At 45.9% G+C, this 21,496-nt stretch overlaps 1 protein-coding gene across 1 annotated transcript in view; it reads right to left on the reverse strand.

Moving 5' to 3' along the window:
• Positions 1 to 21,496, reverse strand: part of TTLL10 (tubulin tyrosine ligase like 10) — a 118,177-nt gene that overhangs the window by 11,462 nt on the left and 85,219 nt on the right. Inside the window, 8 exon segments of the mRNA XM_032232196.1 lie at positions 2,903 to 3,074; positions 4,676 to 4,847; positions 6,793 to 6,878; positions 8,286 to 8,400; positions 10,353 to 10,409; positions 10,412 to 10,470; positions 11,800 to 11,970; positions 20,164 to 20,179. Coding sequence (XP_032088087.1) covers positions 2,903 to 3,074; positions 4,676 to 4,847; positions 6,793 to 6,878; positions 8,286 to 8,400; positions 10,353 to 10,409; positions 10,412 to 10,470; positions 11,800 to 11,970; positions 20,164 to 20,179 — 848 coding nt within the window.

Genomic DNA, 21,496 nt, shown 5'->3' on the forward strand with positions numbered 1-21,496 from the left:
GGATGGATGGATGGATGGATGGATGATATGGACAGACATATGATAGATAGATAGATAGATAGATAGATAGATAGATAGATAGATAGATAGATAGATAGATAGTAGGTGGGTGGGTGGGGGGTGGATGGATGATAGGGATGGATGGATGGATGGATGATATGGACAGACATATGATAGATAGATAGATAGATAGATAGATAGATAGATAGATAGATAGATGGTGGGTGGGTGGGTGGGTGGGTGGGTGGGTGGGTGGGTGGATGGATGGATGATAGGGACAGACATATGATACAGAGATAGATAGATGGATGGATGGATGGATGGATGGATGGATGGATGGATGGATGGATGGATGGATGATATGGACAAAGATAGATAGATAGGTAGATAGATGATAGATAGATAGATAGATAGATAGATAGATAGATAGATAGATAGATGGATGGATGGATGGATGGATGGATGAATGGATGGATGGATAGATAGATAGATAGATAGATAGATAGATAGATAGATAGATAGATAGATAGATAGGATGGATGGATGATAGGGACAGACATATGATAGATAGATAGATAGATAGATAGATAGATAGATAGATAGATAGATAGATAGATAGATGGATGGATGGATGGATGGATGGATGGATGGATGGATGGATGGATGGATGGATGGTGGGTGGGTGGGTGGGTGGATGAATGATAGGGACAGACATATGATACATAGATAGATAGATGGATGGATGGATGGATGGATGGATGATATGGACAAAGATAGATAGATAGGTAGATAGATGATAGATAGATAGATAGATAGATAGATAGATAGATAGATAGATAGATAGATAGGATGGATGGATGGATGATAGGGACAGACATATGATAGATAGATAGATAGATAGATAGATAGATAGATAGATAGATAGATAGATAGATAGATAGATAGATAGATGATAGGTTGGATGGATGGATGATAGGGACAGACATATGATACATAGATAGATGGATGGATGGATGGATGATATGGACAAAGATAGATAGATAGGTAGATAGATGATAGATAGATAGATAGATAGATAGATAGATAGATAGATAGATAGATATAGGATGGATGGATGGATAGGGACAGACATATGATAGATAGATAGATAGATAGATAGATAGATAGATAGATAGATAGATAGATAGATAGATAGATGATAGGTTGGATGGATGGATGATAGGGACAGACATATGATACATAGATAGATAGATGGATGGATGGATGGATGGATGATATGGACAAAGATAGATAGGTAGATAGATGATAGATAGATAGATAGATAGATAGGATGGATGATAGGGCAGATATGATAGTGATAGATAGATAGATAGATAGATAGATATAGATAGATAGATAGATAGATGATAGGTTGGATGGATGGATAGGGACAGACATATGGATGGATGGATGAATGGGTGGGTGGAGAGGGAGAGAGAGTTCTTCAACTAGCTGCATGTAATCTTATTAAACTATTTGAGTTAAATGAGGCCAAATTTAGCTTTCTTCCTCTTGCTTTGACCGCTTTGCTAAATTCTGCAGAGGACAAAAAAAGCAGGGGAAAAAAATCCCAGCTGTTTGCTTCCCCCACCCCTTTCCACTTCCCTGGGCAAAGCATTCGGCCTCAGAAAAGAGATGCAGGATCCAATTGCAGGGATGAGAAAAGGGATTTGGGGAAGGGGGGAGGGGGAAAATTGGAGTTTGTCAGCCGCTTGGGCAAGATTTCAAAACCCTGCTGGATTCCGGGAGATAACTCGTTCTCTGGGAAATAATTTTTTTAAAAAAGACAAAATAAAACCCGGATCACGATGACATGTCTCTCTTTTTGGTCAGGAGTCTCTGCGCAGCATCTGGTGCCAACCGGCTGTTTTTAACAGCCAAGCCAAACATGCCGTCTGAATCGGGTAACACAAAGGCAAATAGCTTGGTCACTGCACCAGGTGCCCAGAGACAATGCCTAGTGGGCAGCGCCAAAAGAGTCTGCTCCAAATGCCTCCGTTTGCCAGGGACCTCTCTTTTTTTCAGCACCCGCACCCTTCAAGAAGAAGAATCAGAGGGGAGAGGAGGGGAAGAGTCTTGGCACAGGTGGTCCTCGTCTTACAACTGCAAACAAATTTCTGTTGCAAGCGGGCTGTTAAGGGAGCCGTGCCCGATTTTACAACCTTTGATTCCCCCCCCACCAAACCTATCCTATTGCATTCTGTTCTATTCTGTCCTGTCCTATTTTATTCTTGATCTGTTCTGTTCTATTCTATATTCTATTCCTTATTCTATTTCATTCTATTCTATTCTTTATTTTATTCTATTCTATTCCTTATCCTATTTTATTCTATTCTGTTCATTTTATATATTCTATTCTATTCCTTATTGTGTTATATTCTGTTCATTTTATATATTCTATTCCATTCCTTATTCTATTTTATTCTATTCTGTATATTTTATATATTCTATTCTATTCCATTTATTCCTTATTCTATTTTATTCTATTCTGTTCATTCTATTCTATTCTATTCCTTATTTTATTTATTCTATTCTGTTCATTCTATTCTATTCCTTATTTTATTTTATTCTATTCTTATTTTATATATTCTATTCCATTCTATTCCTTATTCTATTCATTCTATTCTGTTCATTTTATATATTCTATTCTATTCCTTATTCTATTCTGTTCATTCTATTCTATTCTATTCCTTATTCTTTTTTATTCTATTCTGTTCATTCTATTCTATTCTGTCTATCCCATTTTCTATTCTATACTATATTCTATACCCTATATTCTATTCTGTTCCGTTCGTTCCTATTCCTATTCCTACTCGATTCCTATTCTACGTTCTGTTCTGCTCTAAAATGGTGAGATTCCCACCTGGTTGGTCAGGTGAGAAGTGAGATCATTGGATTTGGGGTCGTAGTTGAGGCAGGTGAGGCGGACGTAACCGTGGCCGAAAAAGACCATGTAGGGCACCGTGCAGGCGATCAGCAGGTAAGAGCGGACGTCAAATTTTTTCCCCTCCAGCAGCAGCGGACGGTCGATGTACCTGAGGCGAAGGAAGGACAGGTGAGCTGGCTGAAAACAACAAAAGAAGTGCGTCTAAGTCACCTGGGCACTTAACTCTCTGGACTGTGCAGAACTGCAACCCCCATGGGGCTGTTCTTGGTGCCGCATGCCCTACTGGTTGGGTTCATGGTCCCTGGGAGGCTTTTCCATGGGGTGTAATTTGTATTTTTCCACACCGGAAAAATACAACCAAGGATTTGTGGTCTTTTTTTGGGGGGTCCTCCCAAATGCAACCCTGAATATCCTTTCCGAAGGCTATAAATAGCTATTTAAAAAGAGTCTTTCTCTGCAATCCAAAATAGTTCCTGAATCTGAAAGGGTTTGAGGCAGCTGCTCCTGCCACATTCAATTCACACAATGCGGCCTGTCGGCCTCTTTGAAGCCCTCCTCAACTTCCCAGATGGAAATTATCTTTATATATAGATCTATAGATGAAATAGATCTATTTCAAGCTATTTAGCTCTCATCAGCTTACTGGGAATCGAACCTAGCTAGCTGATGAGAGCTAAATAGCTTGAAATAGATCTATACTAGTCTCCCTTTATTTATTTATCAGCACAAATACAACAAATGTAACAAAAAGGCAACAGTAAAAATATTGGGTTTCTGTCTGGATGGTCTCTTGTGACGAGCCGAAGGACAGAGAGTGGAAGAAGTGATCTTCCTCCCATTTGGGCATACCGGGGGTTGTAACTCTAATATGTATGTATGTATGTATGTATGTATGTATGTATGTACGTGTGTGTGTGCGTGCGTGTGTGTATGAATGTATGTATATATGTATATATTGCATTTGTGCTGATAAATAAATAAAGGGAGACTAGTATAGATCTATTTCATGATTAAGTGTTATGTCAAAACACCTGCTGACGACCTTCTACCACTGCACCAGAGAGTATTTTAACTTACTGCGCCTGTGTCTGGTTTACCAATTGCACAGTGGCAGAGAGGGCAGCGCTCCAGAGGGTTAAACATCATTGCCCAGAGGATCCTGGGTTGCCCTTTCCCCTCTTTGGCAGAGCTTCGTAGTTCCCGCTGCCTTAAGTAAGTTCAAAACATCCTTAAAGACCCATCGCATCCTGGGCACCTTTTTTTTTAATTATTATCATCTGGCAGCCGGTACAGGATAATAAAAAACAAGGACGAATAGGCTGAAAAACAGCTTCTGTCCTAGGGCAGGAACCATATTGAATTCTACGGTATAGTCAGTCCAATGTTAATGCAATGCCGGGGGTTTTCAATCCAATTGTATATTGGATGGGTGTTCTTGCTTTATTTTTGTAGCTTTCTTATGTACGACGTAGACCAAAAATAGCATTTGATTTCGTTTGTAAGAGATTGCCGTGACAAGAAAGTAAACGAAATAAAAGCTCATCCCACAGGCCCCATTCAGTGACATCTTTCCCCACCGATAGGCTTAGGATGCCCAGGGAGTGGGCCCTGTCGTGTCTCTGCCTGAATTCCCCCCCCCCGCTCCTCCTTCCTCCTGTGCTGGGCTTTAGCTCAAGTCCAAGAAGGGCTCCGATGTTTCTCACCAGCCAGGAGCTGGGTAGCTGGGCGGCTGCGTGGCAGATTCTCTACCTTTGGACGATTCGTGCCTGAGGCAGTTTGTAAGGAAACTTCTTATAGGTTGCCTCGTCCTCCACGCTTTGGAGTTTGGTTTGCAAGTTACGGACCTCAGATTGGCTTTTCAGGAGGAAGATGCCCCGGCCTTGGTTGGAGCTGGTGGGCTTGCAGATCCAGATATGAGGCTCTGCGGAGAAGGAGAAAGCTGCCTAAGTTGCTAGTCCCTGGTTTTATGGCCCGAGAAGCCTGAAGACTCACGTTGGGGGGAAAAGAGGCAGCTGCCCCACCGAGTAAGAATAGGATAGAATAGAAGAGTTGGAAGGGACCTTGGAAGTCTTCTAGTCCACCCCTTTGCCCAGGCAGGAAACCCTATACCGTTTCAGACAAATGGTTATCCAACATCTTCTAAAAAGTGTGCAGCAGCTGCCAAAAAAGCCAACACAGTTCTAGGCTGCATCAACAGAGGGATAGAATCAAGATCACGTGAAGTGTTAATACCACTTTATAATGCCTTGGGAAGGCCACACTTGGAATACGGCATTCAGTTTTGGTTGCCACGATGTAGAAAAGATGTGGAGACTCTGGAAAGAGTGCAGAGAAGAGCAACAAAGAGGATTAGGGGACTGGAGGCTAAAACATATGAAGAACGGTTGCAGGAACTGGGTATGTCTAGTTTGATGAATAGAAGGACTAGGGGAGACATGATAGCAGTCTTCCAATATCTCAGGGGTTGCCTCAAAGAAGAGGGAGTCAAGCTGTTCTCCAGGGCACCTTAAGGCAGGACAAGAAGCAATGGGTGGAAACTAATCAAGGAGAGAAGCAACTTAGAACTAAGGAGAAATTTTCCTGACAGTGAGAACAATTAATCAATGGAACAGAATTTGCCTCCAGAGGTTGTGACTGCCCCAACACTGGAAGTCTTTAAGAAGATGTTGGATAGTCATTTGTCTGAAACGGTATAGGGTTTCCTGCCTAGACCTCCAAGGTCCCTTCCAACTCTGCTATTGTACTGTATTGTATTGTATTGTTAAAAACTTCCAGTGAAGAGAGCAGTGAGGTTGCTTTTTGGACATTAAATTTGGCAGGGGAAGAGCCAGCTTTGTATAGAGGCCTCCCAGGGTGGCCAAAAAAGTCAAGATGACAGACACAACCACACCACTGAAGTCCTGGCAAGGATCAAAGGAGGTTGATTTTTTTTCTGATTTCTATAATTTCGAAGCACGGTGTTATTTTTTGTGTCAATTACAAGCCCAAAAGATCTATCGAACGACTCAATTTTTCACATTCTGGAGCAGAAACCGATCCAAAAGACAAGACAATCCTCGGCTTACGACCACTAACAGAGTGCCAAATTTCTGCTGCCGAGCGAGACAAAGGGATTCAGTGAGATTTGCCCCATTTTACGACCTTTCTGGCCACGGTTGTTAAGTGGCTCACCGCACTCGTTAATAATAACAACACGTGTGTTAAGGGAATCTGGTTTCTCCGTTCATGGGCTTGTGAGAAGGTCACCAAAGTGGACCACTTAGTGACTCTGGGGCACACGACCGTCATAAATACGAAACCAGTGGGCAAGCGGGCGAATTTCAATCACGTGATTATGAGGATAGGGCAACGGTTGTTAAGTGAGAAAAGTCTCTTTTCCCAATGCCGTTGTAACTTTGGATGGTCACGAAGCGAAGCGCTATAAGTTGAAGACTGCCTGTATATTCTTTCCACCTGTTTCGGTGCATTTAAACATTTTAAAAAGATGTCGCAGCGATCGGGAACTGGTTCACGGGCGTGGTGAGCATGCCATCCCTCCCGCTTGAAGACCCAGTCACCATTTCCACTACCGGTTCCACCAAACCGATGCGAACCAGTAGGAGCAAAGAAGGCCAGCTGAAACCTTTCCACCCGTGACGAACGCCAGTGACATCGAATCGTGACATCACCCAGCAAATGACATCACACACGGAGATGATGTCACTTGCTTGACTTGGCCCCTCCCGCCGTGCCGCATTTAAATACTAAAATCCCGATCCGCTCCGGGCTTTTCTTATTAAAACCCACTGTTTGAAATCTATTATGATCTTTATTGTGTCATATTCATGAACTTGGAAAGGGAGACGAATCATTGCTTTGGTGTTCACCTTTATATATTTCAAAGAAGATTTCTCTCTCGTCTTTGGTGTCCAGACGAAAAGTCTCCGGGAAAAAATCCTCCATTTTTAACAATCTGCGAGAAAGGGAGAGAAAGCAGGGGGGTGGGGGAGAGAGAATTGAATAATAATAAGCTCACACAAAGAGACGTTTTAAAGAATTTATAGCAATGGAGTAGATAGAATAACAGAGTTGGAAGGGGCCTTGGAGGTCTTCTAGTCCAATCCCCTGATTAGGCAGGAAACCCTACACCGCTTCAGATAAATGGTTGTTCAATTTCTTCTTAAAAACTTCCAGTGTTGGAGCATCCACGACTTCTGGAGGCAAGCTGTTCCACGGATTAATTGTTCCCACTGTCAGGAAGTTTCTCCTTAGTTCTAGGTTGCTAACAACCTTGTACAGGTAGCCCTCGATTTGCGAGCACAATTGAGCCTAAAATTTCTGTTGCTAAGTGAGCTGTGCCATGCTTGTTAAAGCGAATCACTGCAGTTGTTAAGTTAGTCACCTGGTTGTTAAGGGAATTTGGCTTCCCCCTGGACTTGTTGTTTGGAAAGTCGCAAAGGGGGGGGGGGCGTGGCGTCACAGGACTCTGCCAACCGTCATAAACATGAGTCGGCTGCCAAGCTCCTGTTTTGGGCTCAATTGTGGTTGTAAGTCAAAGACTACCTGTATGAAATATTGATGAGCAACTGTCCCTGGTGGGAGGAGGGATCAAATAGGGAATTAGCCTGGGCTCCTTACATAGACATTAGAGGGCAAGGTCTGGCCTTTGAACCTTATCTAATCTTTCCCAGGTGAATCGGCCAGGGTGAGAAGATTCCTGTAATATAGATTCCTGTAATATAGACGCTGTCAACTTGTAAAGCGTTTCCATGACTACTATCAAGTTGACATAGAAAAAGGGAGAAAAGGGAGGAGTATTCCATGCATACCTTTGGCCAGAGTCAGGTCTCATATTCCTATAGCTGGCGTGTGAAATGCACATGTTCATAGCCTGCCGCAGCACCTTGCTGGTGGATGTGATTTATGACACAGACAGAAGGGAGGGGGTAAAGGGGCTAAAGTTCAGACGCCATTAAGCGGAAATCAGTTTCGGCTCCGCAGAAGAACATGCCGAAATGTTGCTCCTCATAAATGAATGGATTTCTTTTGAACTTTGTCTCGAGGCTCGTAAATTATTTCGGTCATCTTTTGGAAACTTCACAGACGCAGAGCACTAAAGTGTAGAGTTTGAACTCTACACATGTGGATTTGGTTGTTTGTGCCTGATACAAAGGATTTTTTTTTCAGCTGAACACGATGCTATCGCCTCCCCGTCAGCACATAAGGGCCTTGGTGGTTTTTCTGTCATTTTGGAAAACCTAACCCACCCCCTTTGACCTCCGAGATCTCTGGGATGAATGATGGTGGTCAGGGGGTTTCACTGGAGAAAACCAGCTGTAAACCATTTCAAGAGATACCCGAAAGGTTAAGAGGGCCTTACTTGGCTGCCTGGCCGATCTTCCTCATCACCCGGTCATATTCTCGGAGGTTCATCAACAGGCCGATCTTGGTTGTCAGGATCTTGTTGTTTGGGATCTGGTAGAGAAGCTGCTCTCCTGAATGGAGAGAAAAAAACAAACAAAATCAAGGGCTCAGGCAGCATAGGAGACGAAGAAGGCATTACAGGCAGTCCTGGCTTTAACGACCGATCACTTAATGACCGTTCCAGGTAAGGAGGGACGGATGTGCTCTGAACTGAAGAGGTTACCTGGTTGGGTCATGAAATGCCTGTGAGAAAACCACCGAGCTCAGAAAGCACCAAGGACTGCACAGGCCTCCTCCACCTCCTCCTCCTCCACTCCTCAAACCCCACTCCCTTCTAGCACTGATGACGTTATCTCGTTTGGTAATGAAATGTCTGCAAGAAGACAGCCTAGGGCCCCACAATTCTCCTCCCTGAGAATCCTACTCCCTTCTAGTACTGATGATGTTACATGGTTGGGTCATGACATGTCTACAAGAAAGCAACCAAGCTCAGAGAGCACAAATTGCCCCACCGTCTTCCTCCTCCTCTTTCCACAAACCCCACTTCCTTCTAGCACTGATGACGTTACCTAGTTGGGTAATGAAACATCTTGAAAGCAAACAGCGGAGCTCAAAGACACCAAGGACCCCACAATCCTCCACCTCCCCACCCCTTCTAGCCCTGATGAGGTTACCTAGTTTGGTAATGAAATGTCTGCAAGAAAACTATCAAGGACCCCACAATCCTCCCTGAGAATCCTACTGCCTTCTACTACTGATGATGTTACATGGTTGGGTCATGAAATGTCTACAAGAAAGCAACCAAGCTCAGAGCACCAAGGACCCCACAGTTGTCGTCCTCCTCCTCCGCTCCACCAACCCCACTCCCTTCTAGCACTGATGACCTTACCTAGTTTGGTAATGAAAGGTCTGCAACAAAACAACCACATTCAGAGACCATCAAAGACCAACTGTTCAACTCTGAGCTACAATTTTTTTTCTTTCTCCCTAGCAGGGACGTGCAGTCAGGGAGGCAGGGGGGGGGGCCTCACCAGTGTCATGAGGAAAAGAAAAGATTAAAAGGAAAAAGGCTAAGGTAGTTGCTGACAGAGTCACAGTGGATGAATCTGCTTAGTGCTTAACTGCAAGGGGAGGCGAGAGAACTAAGGGCCTCCTTTACTCTAGCTTTATGATCACTTGAGCAGAGTTAAGCAAGGGTTAAAAGGTGAAAAATTCCTTATGCAAAGGAGGCACGTGTCTCTTGCCTCCTGTAGAGGGCATTTTTAGAGGCTTTTTAGAGTTATCTGGGAGCAACTAGCTCAGTCTGACTCAGAGCTCTGGCCTTTCTCTTTTTACATTTTTTTTTCTTTTCATGAGGGCAGGCAAAAGCAGAGTTGAAATCCTCTCTGAAACAGCTGGAAAAGGTGTGTGTGGGGAGGGGGGAGGAATTCAAAAAGTTTGATTGCATGCAGAACCACGTTGCCTTTTCAAACACACATACACACACATACACACACACACACAGCTGGATAAAAGTATATAAGCCCAGCTTCACTGATTACAAGTTTGAAAAGGCAACGTGATTCACCTGCAATCAAAGGCTCCGATCGGAAGGCAGCAGAGGAAGGGGAGGGGTATGGCAGAGGAGCTGCTTTCAAGCCTTTGGAAAATATATCTAATCCAACTTCTGTGTTTGTGTTTGTTTGAGAGAGTGAGTGAGAGAGGGATCCAACTTCTCTGTGTGCGTGTGTCTGTTTGAGAGAGGGGGAGGGAGGAGGAGGGGAGGAAGGAGGGGGAGGAGAAAAAAGAATGGGAAAACTTATTTTGCAAGGGGGAAAAATGCTGTCGCTTTAAATCGGAACTGAGCATGCCTGGCTGTGGAATTCTGGGAGTTGAAGTCCACGTCTAAAAAAATTGCTGCCTCACCAGCCATAAAGCTCACCGCACGTCACTGCTACCTAGGTACTCTGCTCTTTGACCTCCAAAAATTCTGAACCTGCCATTGTTTCTTCCAGCTTTTCTTGAGCGGAAACCTATCCCGTACCTTCTCGAAAGTTGCAATAGGAGTCCCGAAACTTGGTTTCGCACCATTTCAAGACGTGTCTTCCCTCCGGTTGTCAGAAATCCGTTGCCACCCTTTACTTTTGCAGTAATTATTCAGGCTGTGGGAGAGAAGCCAGAGGCCTTGGTGCAAGGCGAAAAGAACCCTCTGGAAATATCGGCAGTCTTCAAACTTACGACCACAACGGACAACACCCCCTCCCCAATTTCCACGGCTAAGCAAGGCATTTGTTCCCATTTTGCAACCCTTTTTTGCCCACCATCGTTAAGCGAATCGCTGCAGTTGTTAAGTGAATCCAGCCGGCGTTAAGCGAATCTGGCTTCTCCCACCGTCTTTGCATGTCGGGAGCCAGCTGGGAGGGAGGTCGGTGCAACTGTCATAAATATACGCCCAAATTTAGATCACATAATCTAAAATTCAGATGGTGCTTCAGCGACATCCTCGGGCGAAAAGTGTGAAAACAGGGGATCGGTCACTTTTTTAGTGCCGTAATAACTTCGGACAGCAAACCAATGGCTGTAAAGTGAGGACTAACTGTAATAGCCAGTCGCTCCCAAAACCTTTTGCTTCCTAAGCTCAGAGTCCTCCAGCTGAGAGGGCTCTCGCAATGGCCATCTAGAGCAGGAATCCCAACCTTTCGGATCTCAGGGACCACTAAATTCTAATTTTAAATCTCACATACCACTAATAGGAATCTGTCCTCATGACTGGCTGGGTGGGCGTGGCTAGGTGGTCATGTGTCTGAGTGGGCATGGCCATCTTGATGTCACTCGTGTTGAGGAGCGTCTCGCCAGCCTCTACTCGTCACCTCCTCCCTCCCCACCCAGGGTCCTTAGGGCCCCCACAGGAAGCAGTTCTGGAGCTAAGCAGCCACCAGGAGAAAGAGTTGGCAAAACAGCTCAGTTCAAATTGGATCTGGCCGAGAAGAGGCTCAGCAGAAGCGCCTCACTGAGGACTACCAGCATAGGCCTTTCCAAGCAGAGGGGAGACCTGCTAGAGTGGCACGGCCAGGAGGCTCAGTGGGCTGAGATGGTCAGCCAGTTCCAGGCCATGATGCAGCCCACTGGAACGAGGCCCTCTGGCTCTTTGCCACCAGTGGTGCTTCCCTCCAGCCTTCGCCCAAATCCCCCACCAGGAGGCTGAAGCAGACCCCAAAGCTGGAATTTCTGCCCCCGTCCCGACCCCCACAGAAGACCCCGAAGGGGGAGACTCTCTGCAGCAACACAAGCGTTCATTGCACGTATCCATCCCAGGGGCCGTAGTTTGAGTACCCCTGATTAGTGCCAGTATAAAAAATGCCAATAACTTTTCTGCGGACCACCACAATTTCTCGCAGACCACCAGTTGGTGACTGCTGACTTAGGACAACTCCCTCCCTGATGTAGCATCCCTTACTCAAGGGCTGGGGGTACCAAAGGTTTCTCCTTACATATCGACCCCCATTTGCTCCGCCGATGTAAAGAACGGCCCCGATCGTGGGCCTTCTTCATTTCTTCTCTCTTCCAGGTGACTCATTCGGAGCGCTGCATTCAGGATGGTTTCTGGGCTTCTTTGATCTGAATGCATAGGTGATCCTCCCTTCGGCGACCTCTGGGAACTCCTGAAATAAGGAGGAGGGGGGTGTAATTCTCTTGGGCCCAGCTAGGCCTTTGGAAGGGAGGTGGGCAGGTTTAAGAGGGGATGGTTGGGAAAAGCTGCTTTTTTGGGAGAAATAGCAATTGCCCTTAGACTTATATATCACTTCACAGTTCTTTACGGCCCTCTCTAAGCGGTTTTTCAGAGTCAGTCCCATTGCCCCCAACAATCTAGGTCCCCGTTTTACCGACCTCGGAGGAGGAGAGGAGGAGTGGAAAAGAGACAGGAAGAAGAAAGGATGAGGAGGGAAAAAAGAAAGGAGAAAGCAGAGGAAGTAAGGGAGGGGAAGTAAGAGTAGGAGAGAGGGGAAGGAGGAGAAGAGAGGAGGGAGGAAAGAGAGGGGAAGAAGAAAGGAGGAAGGATGAGGAGGGAAAGGAAGAAAGGGTAAAGCAGAGGAAATAAGGGAGGGGAGGTAAGAGAAAGAGAGGGGAAGGAGGAGGAGAAGAGAGGAGGAGTGGGGAAAGAGAGGGGAAGAAGAAAGGAGGAAGGATGAGGAGGGAAAGGAAGAAAGAGTAAAAGCAGAGGAAGTACGGGAGGGGAATAAGAGTAAGAGAGAGGTCAAGAAGGAGGAGAAGAGAGGAGTGGGGGAAAGAAAGAGGAAGAAGAAGGGAGGAAGGAGAGGAGGAAAGAAGAAGGCAGAGAAGAGAAGTTGAAAAGACAGAAGGAGCAAGTATTGTTGCAAAATAAGATGGAGGCACAGGGTGGCAAGAAAGTGACCCAAAATGTATTCTATATATTTGTGAAAATAATTATAGAGAGGAATGATGACTAGACAAAGGTTTAAATAGCAATGATAAGAATGTGCATTTGTGAATGAATTTGAAAGGGAAAAATAAAAATATTGGGGTGGGGGGAGAAATTCAAGCAGCTCTTTCCCTCCCTAAAGCCACATTGGTGTCAGACTGCAGAAATGCAGGGAGCCTCCTCCTCCATTGGAATGGGATGGGAAAGGAGGGTGGGATGGATGCGCTGAATTCCTACCGCTTTGCTTGTATGTTTTCCACGGCTTCAGGGTCTGGTTTGGAAAAAGCGCTCTGTACTTCTGCTTCCTGTTTTCTACGGCCTTGTGGTCTGTCAAAGAGAGAAGAGGTTAGGGGGCTTCCTTGGTTTCCTGTGCGCCAGTTGAACGGGAAGACAACCCGTCAAGAGAATCCTAGAACTGGGATTCACTTTATCCGGTGTCCCGCTCCGAAAATATTCCCCAAGAAAGGGCTTGTGGAGGCAGAGACTCATCACTTGAGGGACATCAGAGCCACAGAGCCACGAGGGATCTGGGTTCTACTCCATCCTGTTCCTGGTTCCCAAGGGCTCAGGAGGGTGGAGAGCCATTCTGGATTTAAAGAGGCTCAACAGGCCTATAGCGGACAGGCGCTTCAAGGTGCAATCTCTGCAGTCCATCCTCGCCTGCATCCACAAGGGAGACCTCCTGATGTCTATCGACGAGATCGTCTACCGAGAGATCCTCTAGTCTAGTCCAGGGGTCAGCAACCTGTGTGGCTCTGGAGCCGCATGTGGCTCTTTTATCCCTCTGCTGCGGCTCCCTGTGGCCGGTTGCTGCCGTGATTTTGAGAGGAGCTTCTGGTTATAACATCTACATAGCAATACCTTTGTGTTTTGAGGGCACAGATACTGGACCAGAAGATGAAACCTTCCCTGCCCTTTGAAATCTAGACCTTCAAGCTAATATGTTGTTTTTTCCCTGAGCAGCTAGATTTCTCTAGCTTTCACACAGTGCGTCTCCCAAAAAGCTTACCGGTTGGGGAAAAGCTGGAAATAACGAAGAGAAGGAAGGAACCTTGCTCACAGGTAGCCCTCCATTTATGATGACCATTGTGCCCCAAAATGTGTGTTTGCTAAGTGAGACAGTGGTTAAGTGGGTTATGACCCTTTTTTGGCCAGTAGCTGAAGTGAATCACTGCAGTTGTTAAGTCAGGAACCTGGTTGTTCAGTGAATCTGCCTCCCCGTTTGACTTTGCTTGTCAGAAGGTCGCTAAAGGGATCACTGGGGTCGCTAAGTGACCTGGGACATTGAAAATACAAGTCGGCGGGGGGGTATCATGCCTCAATCCATCACCCTGGAGCTGGAGGTCTTTTTCTCTTGTAGATAGGCTGTTCCCAATCTTTCCCAATGGGCACCAAATATTTATTTATTTATTTATTTATTTATTTATTTATTTATTTATTTATTTATTTATTTATTTGTCTTGTATGCCGCCCACTGCCGGAGGACTCCGGGCGGCTCACAAAAGACAAGGGAAAGGGGGAAAACGAGACAAAGACAACATATTAAAAACAAAACCAACATTCACAATTTCTGTGGAGGTAAATGCTTCTCAGCCCCCCCAGCCTGCTGGAACAGCCAGGACTTGGTGGCTTTGCGAAAGGCCGGGAGGGTAGTAAGGGTCCGGATCTCAACAGGGAGCTCGTTACCCCTGGTGTAAATGAAGTGTCGTTAAGCTAGCTGTGCTGCCTTTCGATCCGTGGATTCACTCCAGCTTATCCAGTTCCCTTTTCTGGATCTACTCCCCAAACACGCTGGTGTGATCAGCTCACATTAACTACCGTATTTTTCGGAGTATAAGACGCACATTTTCGTCTAAAAAAAAGAGGATGAAATCCTGAAACTCCGTCCTTTTCACAAAAGGGAAGTGCAGAGGGTTTGGAGGCTTGCAAAGTGCTCCTGGGGGCTGGGGAGGGCAAAAAAGAGGAAAAAACGGGCATTCCCCCCCCAGCCCCCAGGAGCATTCTACAAGCATCCCAAAGCCCCTGCATGCTATTTTGTTTCGCAAAGAACAGGCCATTTTTGCAAAAAACGGGTCATTTTTTCCTCGTTTTTGCCCCTCCTCCCCCAGCCCCAGGAGTACTCTACAAGCCTCCCAAAGGTCTGTATGCCCCCCCCTCTTTTTTTGCAAAAAAAGAGGCGTGCAGAGGGTTTGGGAGGCCTGCAGAGAGCAAAACCTTTTTTTATAAAAATTGCCTCTTCAAAATCATGATGCGCCTTATACTCTGGTGCGTCTTATAGTCCAAAAAATACGGTAGGTTAATTTGCAATCGTTGCCACTCCTTTAGTCTACGTGCCCTATTTGCTCAAAAAAAAAAAAATCACCCTCACCTCCTTGCTGATGGGTTGTGCTGCTTTGAACCCTTGGATGACTCTGTCCTGGGCGTCTTTTGGGCAACTTCGTCGGCCGGTAGACCTCACCTGCTTCGTTGTAGTATGGGAACCAACGGAAGCCTAAGCGTAAGGCAGCTGCTCTTTCATTGCCATCCAGCGGTCTTTCGCTCATCCATCCTAAAAGCCAGATCAGCCTCGATCAGTGACAGGGGTGGGGTGCGGGACATGGCTCGCACCCAGATTTCAATCTGGGTTTCCCTCCTGGTTGCAGCCAAGAGGAACCAGCTCGACAGCGGCATCTACGATGGAGGGAATCTAGAACGGGATTCTAAAATCCCTGATCCTCTGGGAAAGGCGCGAAGGACAGACGCTGAGATAAGGGGTGGGGGATAGTTAGATCTCAGGTATGCCGGTGCGGGCAACGGGCAGCCACAAATGAGAAAAAGGTGAGATGTCGATGAAGGCCAAAGGCATCTAAAAAGTTGGATTCTGGCAACTGGACCAAACTTGGTGAATCAGACACGTTGGGTTGCTCATCCAAGTGACTTGATTGGACGGAACAAAATTAGTTAAAATGTACAGCCTCTCCGGAATTTGTCATACCAAGTAGTTTTTGGGAGTGCGGTTCGGTATCGTCCACAGTCTTCCCTCTCGATGGGCTTTACAACCGTCCGGAGATAAGGGCTCTATAGCCACCCTGGATCCCTCTCCTGGTTGTCCCTTGGCACGACGGGCACCTTGTTGACTGTCACTCCCCAGGTAACCTTGGGACGGACATCCCTCCAAATGTTAACAGTTCCCCCCAAGTCGCCCATCCCTGGCTTTCTCTAACTCCCTTCATCCGAGTTTTGCACACTTAGCCCCGTGGGCCCGCAACCTCTTTCCCGCCTAGTTAAGAGAGGGGCACCTGAGAAGCACAGAGGTCTTCGGGAGAGTCAAACGGGGCGGGAAGCTAAGGAGTTTCTTCTTGTAGACCCTTGGTTCCCAGCGAGTCGTGTCGAAAGTACTTCCTGCTCTGAAGCCATACTGCTGGAAGCTGACTTACGCCCAGGTCACAATGGAGAGGCTGTGATGTCATGCTTCGACACTCCGGGTCAGTTGGCCAACAGCTACAGAGCAGGGGCTCAGGTAGCTGAACAGGTGAAGCAGAGGTTTGCCAGGAGGGAAGCCTTCGGATTCGATAGGTAAAGGTGAAGGTTCCCCTCGCACATATGTTCTACTCGTTCCCGACTCTAGGGGGCGGTGCTCATCTCTGTTTCTGAGCCGAAGAGTCAGCGCTGTCCGAAGACGTCTCCGTGGTCATGTGGCCGGCATGACTCAACGGCGAAGGTGCATGGAACGCTGTTATCTTCCCACCAAAGGTGGTTCCTACTTTTCTACTTGTATTTTTTACATGCTTTCGAACTGCTAGGTTGGCAGAAGCTGGGGCAAGTCACAGGAGCTCACTCCGTTACGTGGCGCTAGGGATTCAAACCACTGAACTGATGACCTTTCTGATCAACAAGCTCAGCATCTTAGCTACTGAGCCACCGCGTCCCTTTTCAGATTCGATAGCCTAACGCAAATAGGTTTGGGTGGCACCAGGAAAAACCGTCTCCAGATCCTGAATTTGTAAAGCAGAAGAGTTGAGGTTTTTGTGTTGTTTGGTTATCAATGTAATCTCCCAACTATTTCTTTCAATTTTGCCAGAATCCACAGTACTGATTCGATTCTTTTTAAGCTGGAAATGTTGCTTCGGGTGTCAAAAGAAACAGCCACTTTCGATGTCAGTTTGACTCGCTTTTCTAAGATCTGCCTCTCTTTTGATGGAAGAGTGTCGCCGTTCACCATTCGAAGTCGTGACTCGCACATGGCTTGGACGGGGTTTTGGACAAATAGTTGCTTTGACGGAGAGAAGCTTTTTTAAAAAAAAAAACAACCCAGCGTGACCGACATTCATGGACAGAAATTGATTTTTAAAACTTATCTATATACTGGCAGAGATCGAATTCTGACAGCTGAGCAGAAGCGTCAACGCCCTCTTCCAGGGGCATTGTGGAATGAATAAAATTATATTTTTCTGGCGGTGTTCTTTCCTCCCTGGACCGTGAATGTCAAGAGGATACAGTATCCAAAAGAGATTGTTGTGGAACTGATGTAGTCCGTTGGCTACCAACTCTGCGGGTATTTAAATGTATAAACAGGGATGGGATTCAGCCGTTTGAGACCATTTCGGGCGAACCAGATGTTAATTTTACATCTGGTTCGCCGAACAAGTAGTTGCAAGGACTGGCTGGCCCTGCCCATCCCACTCCACCCCTCCCAGGGGTCTCCCCACGGCCCATTTTGGATGCGAGGTAAGTGCAGGACCTGCACGGAGGCTTTGGGAGGGCAAAAAATGGGCCTACTATAAGTAGTCCAAAACCGGGCCTGTTTCCAGCCTCCTCCAGAGGGCCTCTGGAGCCTGAGGGGGGGGGGGCTTTTCACCTTCCCCAGGCTCCGGATCTCCCCGCCCCCCGGTCGTGGTGTAGGAAGCCAGCTAGGCCATGCCCCCATGGCCATGCCCACCCAGCAACCGGGCAGAGAAGCGATTGCTGAAATTTTTTAATTCCACCCCTCTGTATAAACATGCGCCTTCATTTTATTTAATCTAATATTGCTTCTTCGGCTATTTCAGTGTGCGTTTTTAGATTGTCTGAGGTTCGGGAAAGCTGGATTTCCCCCCTGTTTAAGAAGGCTAAAATGCTCGCTGATTCTGCCCGTCGTCTCGGCTATCCGGGGGAAAATCGAGCAACTCTCCAACTCCTAGGAAAAGAGTGAAATGCATTTTGTGAGAGGCTGGTGGGGAAAGTGGATTTACGCTGGAAGGTACCAAATAGTGAAGAAACTTTAACTATCACGCAAGGGATAAAGAGGAGCGTTTAACCTTTGAATAGGCTCCAAAGGGCATCTCTGGGTGGTTTTTAAGGATAATCAACCCCTTTCCAAAGTAAGTAAGCTTTTGATTGGTTTATTTATTTTTCAAAATTGTTATTTTGGCAGATGAGCATCCCAGGAGAAGAGGCACAAAAGATGTAGAAGAATTGAGGGTGAGAATTTCATTCTTTGTTTCAAGGCCTGGCAGGTTATGGAGCTTGCCTAATAATAAAAAAGGTGAGTTGGATTTATTTTATAGGAAGTCCTCGACTTACAACAGTTCGATGAGTGTTCAAAGTGACAACGGTACTGAAAAAAGTGATTTATGGCCGTTTTTCACACTTAACGCCCATCGCAGCATCCCCATGGTCACCGTGATCATAAATCCGATGCTTGGCAGCCAAACTCATATTTATGACGGTCATAGTGTCCCGGGGTCACGGGATCCAACCTTCTGACAAGCAAAAGTCAATGAGGGAAAGCAAGATTCAGTTAATAACTTCGTCGCTAACTTAACAACTTTAGCAGTTCGTCAAAGAATGGTGAGAAAGGTCGTAAAATGGGGCAAAATTCACTTAACAATTGTTTCATTTAGCAAACAGAAATTTTGGGCTCAAAGGTGGGCGTAAATGGGAACCAGGAAATGCGGCTGAAGAATAGAGTAGAGTAGAGTAGTAGAGTAGAGTAGAGTAGAGTAGAGTAGAGTAGAGTAGAGTAGTAGTCAAGCATCTCCAAAGAGATTTTAAGAAATTGGCTACAAACTATGTAAGTATTTAAATGTACCTGATTAATCTTACTTAATTAATATTAAGTAAGAATAGAGTAGAATACAGAATAGAATAGAATGCAGAATAGAATTAGATCAGATCACATTAGAATGCAGAACAGAATAGAATGCAGAATAAAATAGAACTGAATATAATAGAATATAGGATAAATAGAATAGAATAGAAGATAGAATAGAATAGAATCTGAGAGAACAGAGCAGACTAGAGCAGAGCAGAACAACAGTTGGAAGGGACCTTGGAGATCTTCTAGTCCAACCCCCTGCTCAGGCAGGAAACGCTACACCACTTCAGACAAATGGCTATCTTAAAACTTCCAGTGTTGGAGCATGAAGTGTAGACCTGATCAGAAATAAGGAGAAAATTGGGGATTGGTTGCTACTCCAGATATCTATTCGTTGCCAGATATTTTGAAGTCCCACCCCTTCATTCAAGTCCCACCCCTTCATTCAAAAGTCAGCACGCTCCGTAGCTACGCCTGCTTTTGCCATCTCAAATTTATTGTTAGAGCTGCCACAATTAACAATTGGCAATGCCAGCAAAACAAAAATCACAGGATATTCCCCTACCTCTACTAGCTCATATTTTTGGTAGCATACAAATATTTGTGTCTCTGTGTCTGTGTGTTTTAACCTTCCTCTTCCACTTAATTTGCTCTTATTTATGCAACTGAGTTTTGCCTCCAGCCAAATTGCCTGCTAAGGGAGCCAAAGTTTTATAGGTCTTTCCTTCCCCTAATTTCTTCTTTTATGAGATTCGCCTGGATGATTTCATCCTTTAACCACATGCTTGCGAGAGAAGAGATGGGCACCCTCTGGTTTAGCTGCCTGCCGAATCAAATGCTTTTCAAAAAAAAGGCAAATCCTCGACTTACGATGACGTTTGTGTTGTTAAGCGAGGCATTTGTTCAGTGAGTTTTGCCCCGTTTTTATTACCTTTCTTGCCGCCGTCGTTAAGGAGATCGCTGCAGTGGGTAAGTTAATAGCAAGGTTGTTAATGGAACCCCATTTCCCCATGGAGTCTACTTGTCAAAAGGTCGCAAAAAGAGCCATCCCGCGACCCAGGGATATGGCAACGGTCATAAATGTGAACCGGTTGCCAAGCTGGTTCTGAATTTTGATCATACGACCAAATTGGGTTGCTGCAGTGGTCAAAAGCGTGAAAAAACATTGTAAGTGGCTTTTTTTTCAAGCGCTGTTGTAACATGGACTAAGTGAACCGTTGTAAGTTGAGGACTACCTGTAGACCCTCTTCACGTGAAATGATTGGGGCTGGCCTTAAATTTAAATTTAAAGAAAACTGTCCAGTGGACTAGGTATTTCTATAAATCAACCAGAGGTATTTTTCAGAGAATAAGACGCACCTATTTCCACCACCCCCTAAAAGCAGGTGAAAATACGGCATTTTTGGCCTATTGAACAGAGGTGGTATTCAGCAGGTTCTGACTAGTTCTGGAGAACCAGTAGCAGAAATTTTGAGTAGTTCGGAGAAAAGGTAAATACCACCACCGGCTGGCCATGCCCCTATCTATTCTCTGTCTCCTGACTCCCAGCTGATCGGGAGGGAATGGGGATTTTGCCGTATCCTTCCCTTGGAGTGGGAAAGTAATGGAGATTTTGCAGAATCCTTCCCTGGAGTGGGGAAGGAATGTGGATTTTGCAGTTATCCTTCCCCTGGAGTGGGGAGGGAATGGAGATTTTGCAGTATCCTTCCTCTGCCATGCCCACCAAGCCACGCACTTTAAGCCATGCCATGCCCAGCAAGCCACACCCACAGAACCGGTAGTAAAAAAAATGTATCTTACCACTGAAATCAACTCTAAGAAGAGTTGATACAAATAAAATGTTATTTGCCTTATACTTTCCCTATTCCTTACAGCTGCCATGTTTATTGTACTCAAAAATCCTCCAGCGGGACAAACGGTGGCGTTCAAAATACCACATTGATTTATGGAGGCGGCTAAGCCGAGAACAGCAGGGAGACAACGGTGAGTTTTGCATGAAGTTGAAAGGTTTTCCGCCCCCACCTCAGAGTGTTTTCAAAGGGAAATAAGCACCCAGCAGGATTGTTGAGTGGCTGGCACCACCAGATTGCAAAGGCATGGGGAGGGTGGGAGACCATCTGTGCAGTATTCCGATATGCAGCAAGGGGATTTGAGATTCATGGGCAGATCTTCACACTCCTGAAACGAATCTAACGACTGAACGAACAAATTGTTCCCTGCAAAAGCCCACTCCCCTATCGCTCCTCTTTTATTTCCTCTGGGAGGGGCCAATCACCTTCCACCTGTGACTTTACTCCCAAGTCTACCCTGATTTCTGAGTTGTTCTTTTCTTCTGGCAGCTCTGCTCATGCGCACATTGGGAACAGGCTCCAGCTGTTCCTCTGCCTCACTGATGTCTGACTCTGAAGGTAGCTGATAACTGGCATACGGCTCTGGCCCCATCTCTGCCTCTGATACAGAGCCCTCGTCCGAGCCTCCCCCAGCCTCCAGGACTGGCCCATGCTCCTCCCCAACCTCTTCACTGTCCGACTCTGGCCTCTGGAGGGGGGGGGGCACCACACTGTCTTCATTGAGGCTTCCTTCCTTAGAAGCTTCCCCCTCTTAATTTTCTCTGAATGTCACACATTGCATTAATCTAGGGCATTGTGGGAAATGAGAAGGCAACAACTTGGAGGGAAGGGAACACGTGTCT

Source organism: Thamnophis elegans, chromosome 15 (assembly GCF_009769535.1).
Source record: "Thamnophis elegans isolate rThaEle1 chromosome 15, rThaEle1.pri, whole genome shotgun sequence".
NCBI classification, from domain to species: domain Eukaryota; kingdom Metazoa; phylum Chordata; class Lepidosauria; order Squamata; family Colubridae; genus Thamnophis; species Thamnophis elegans.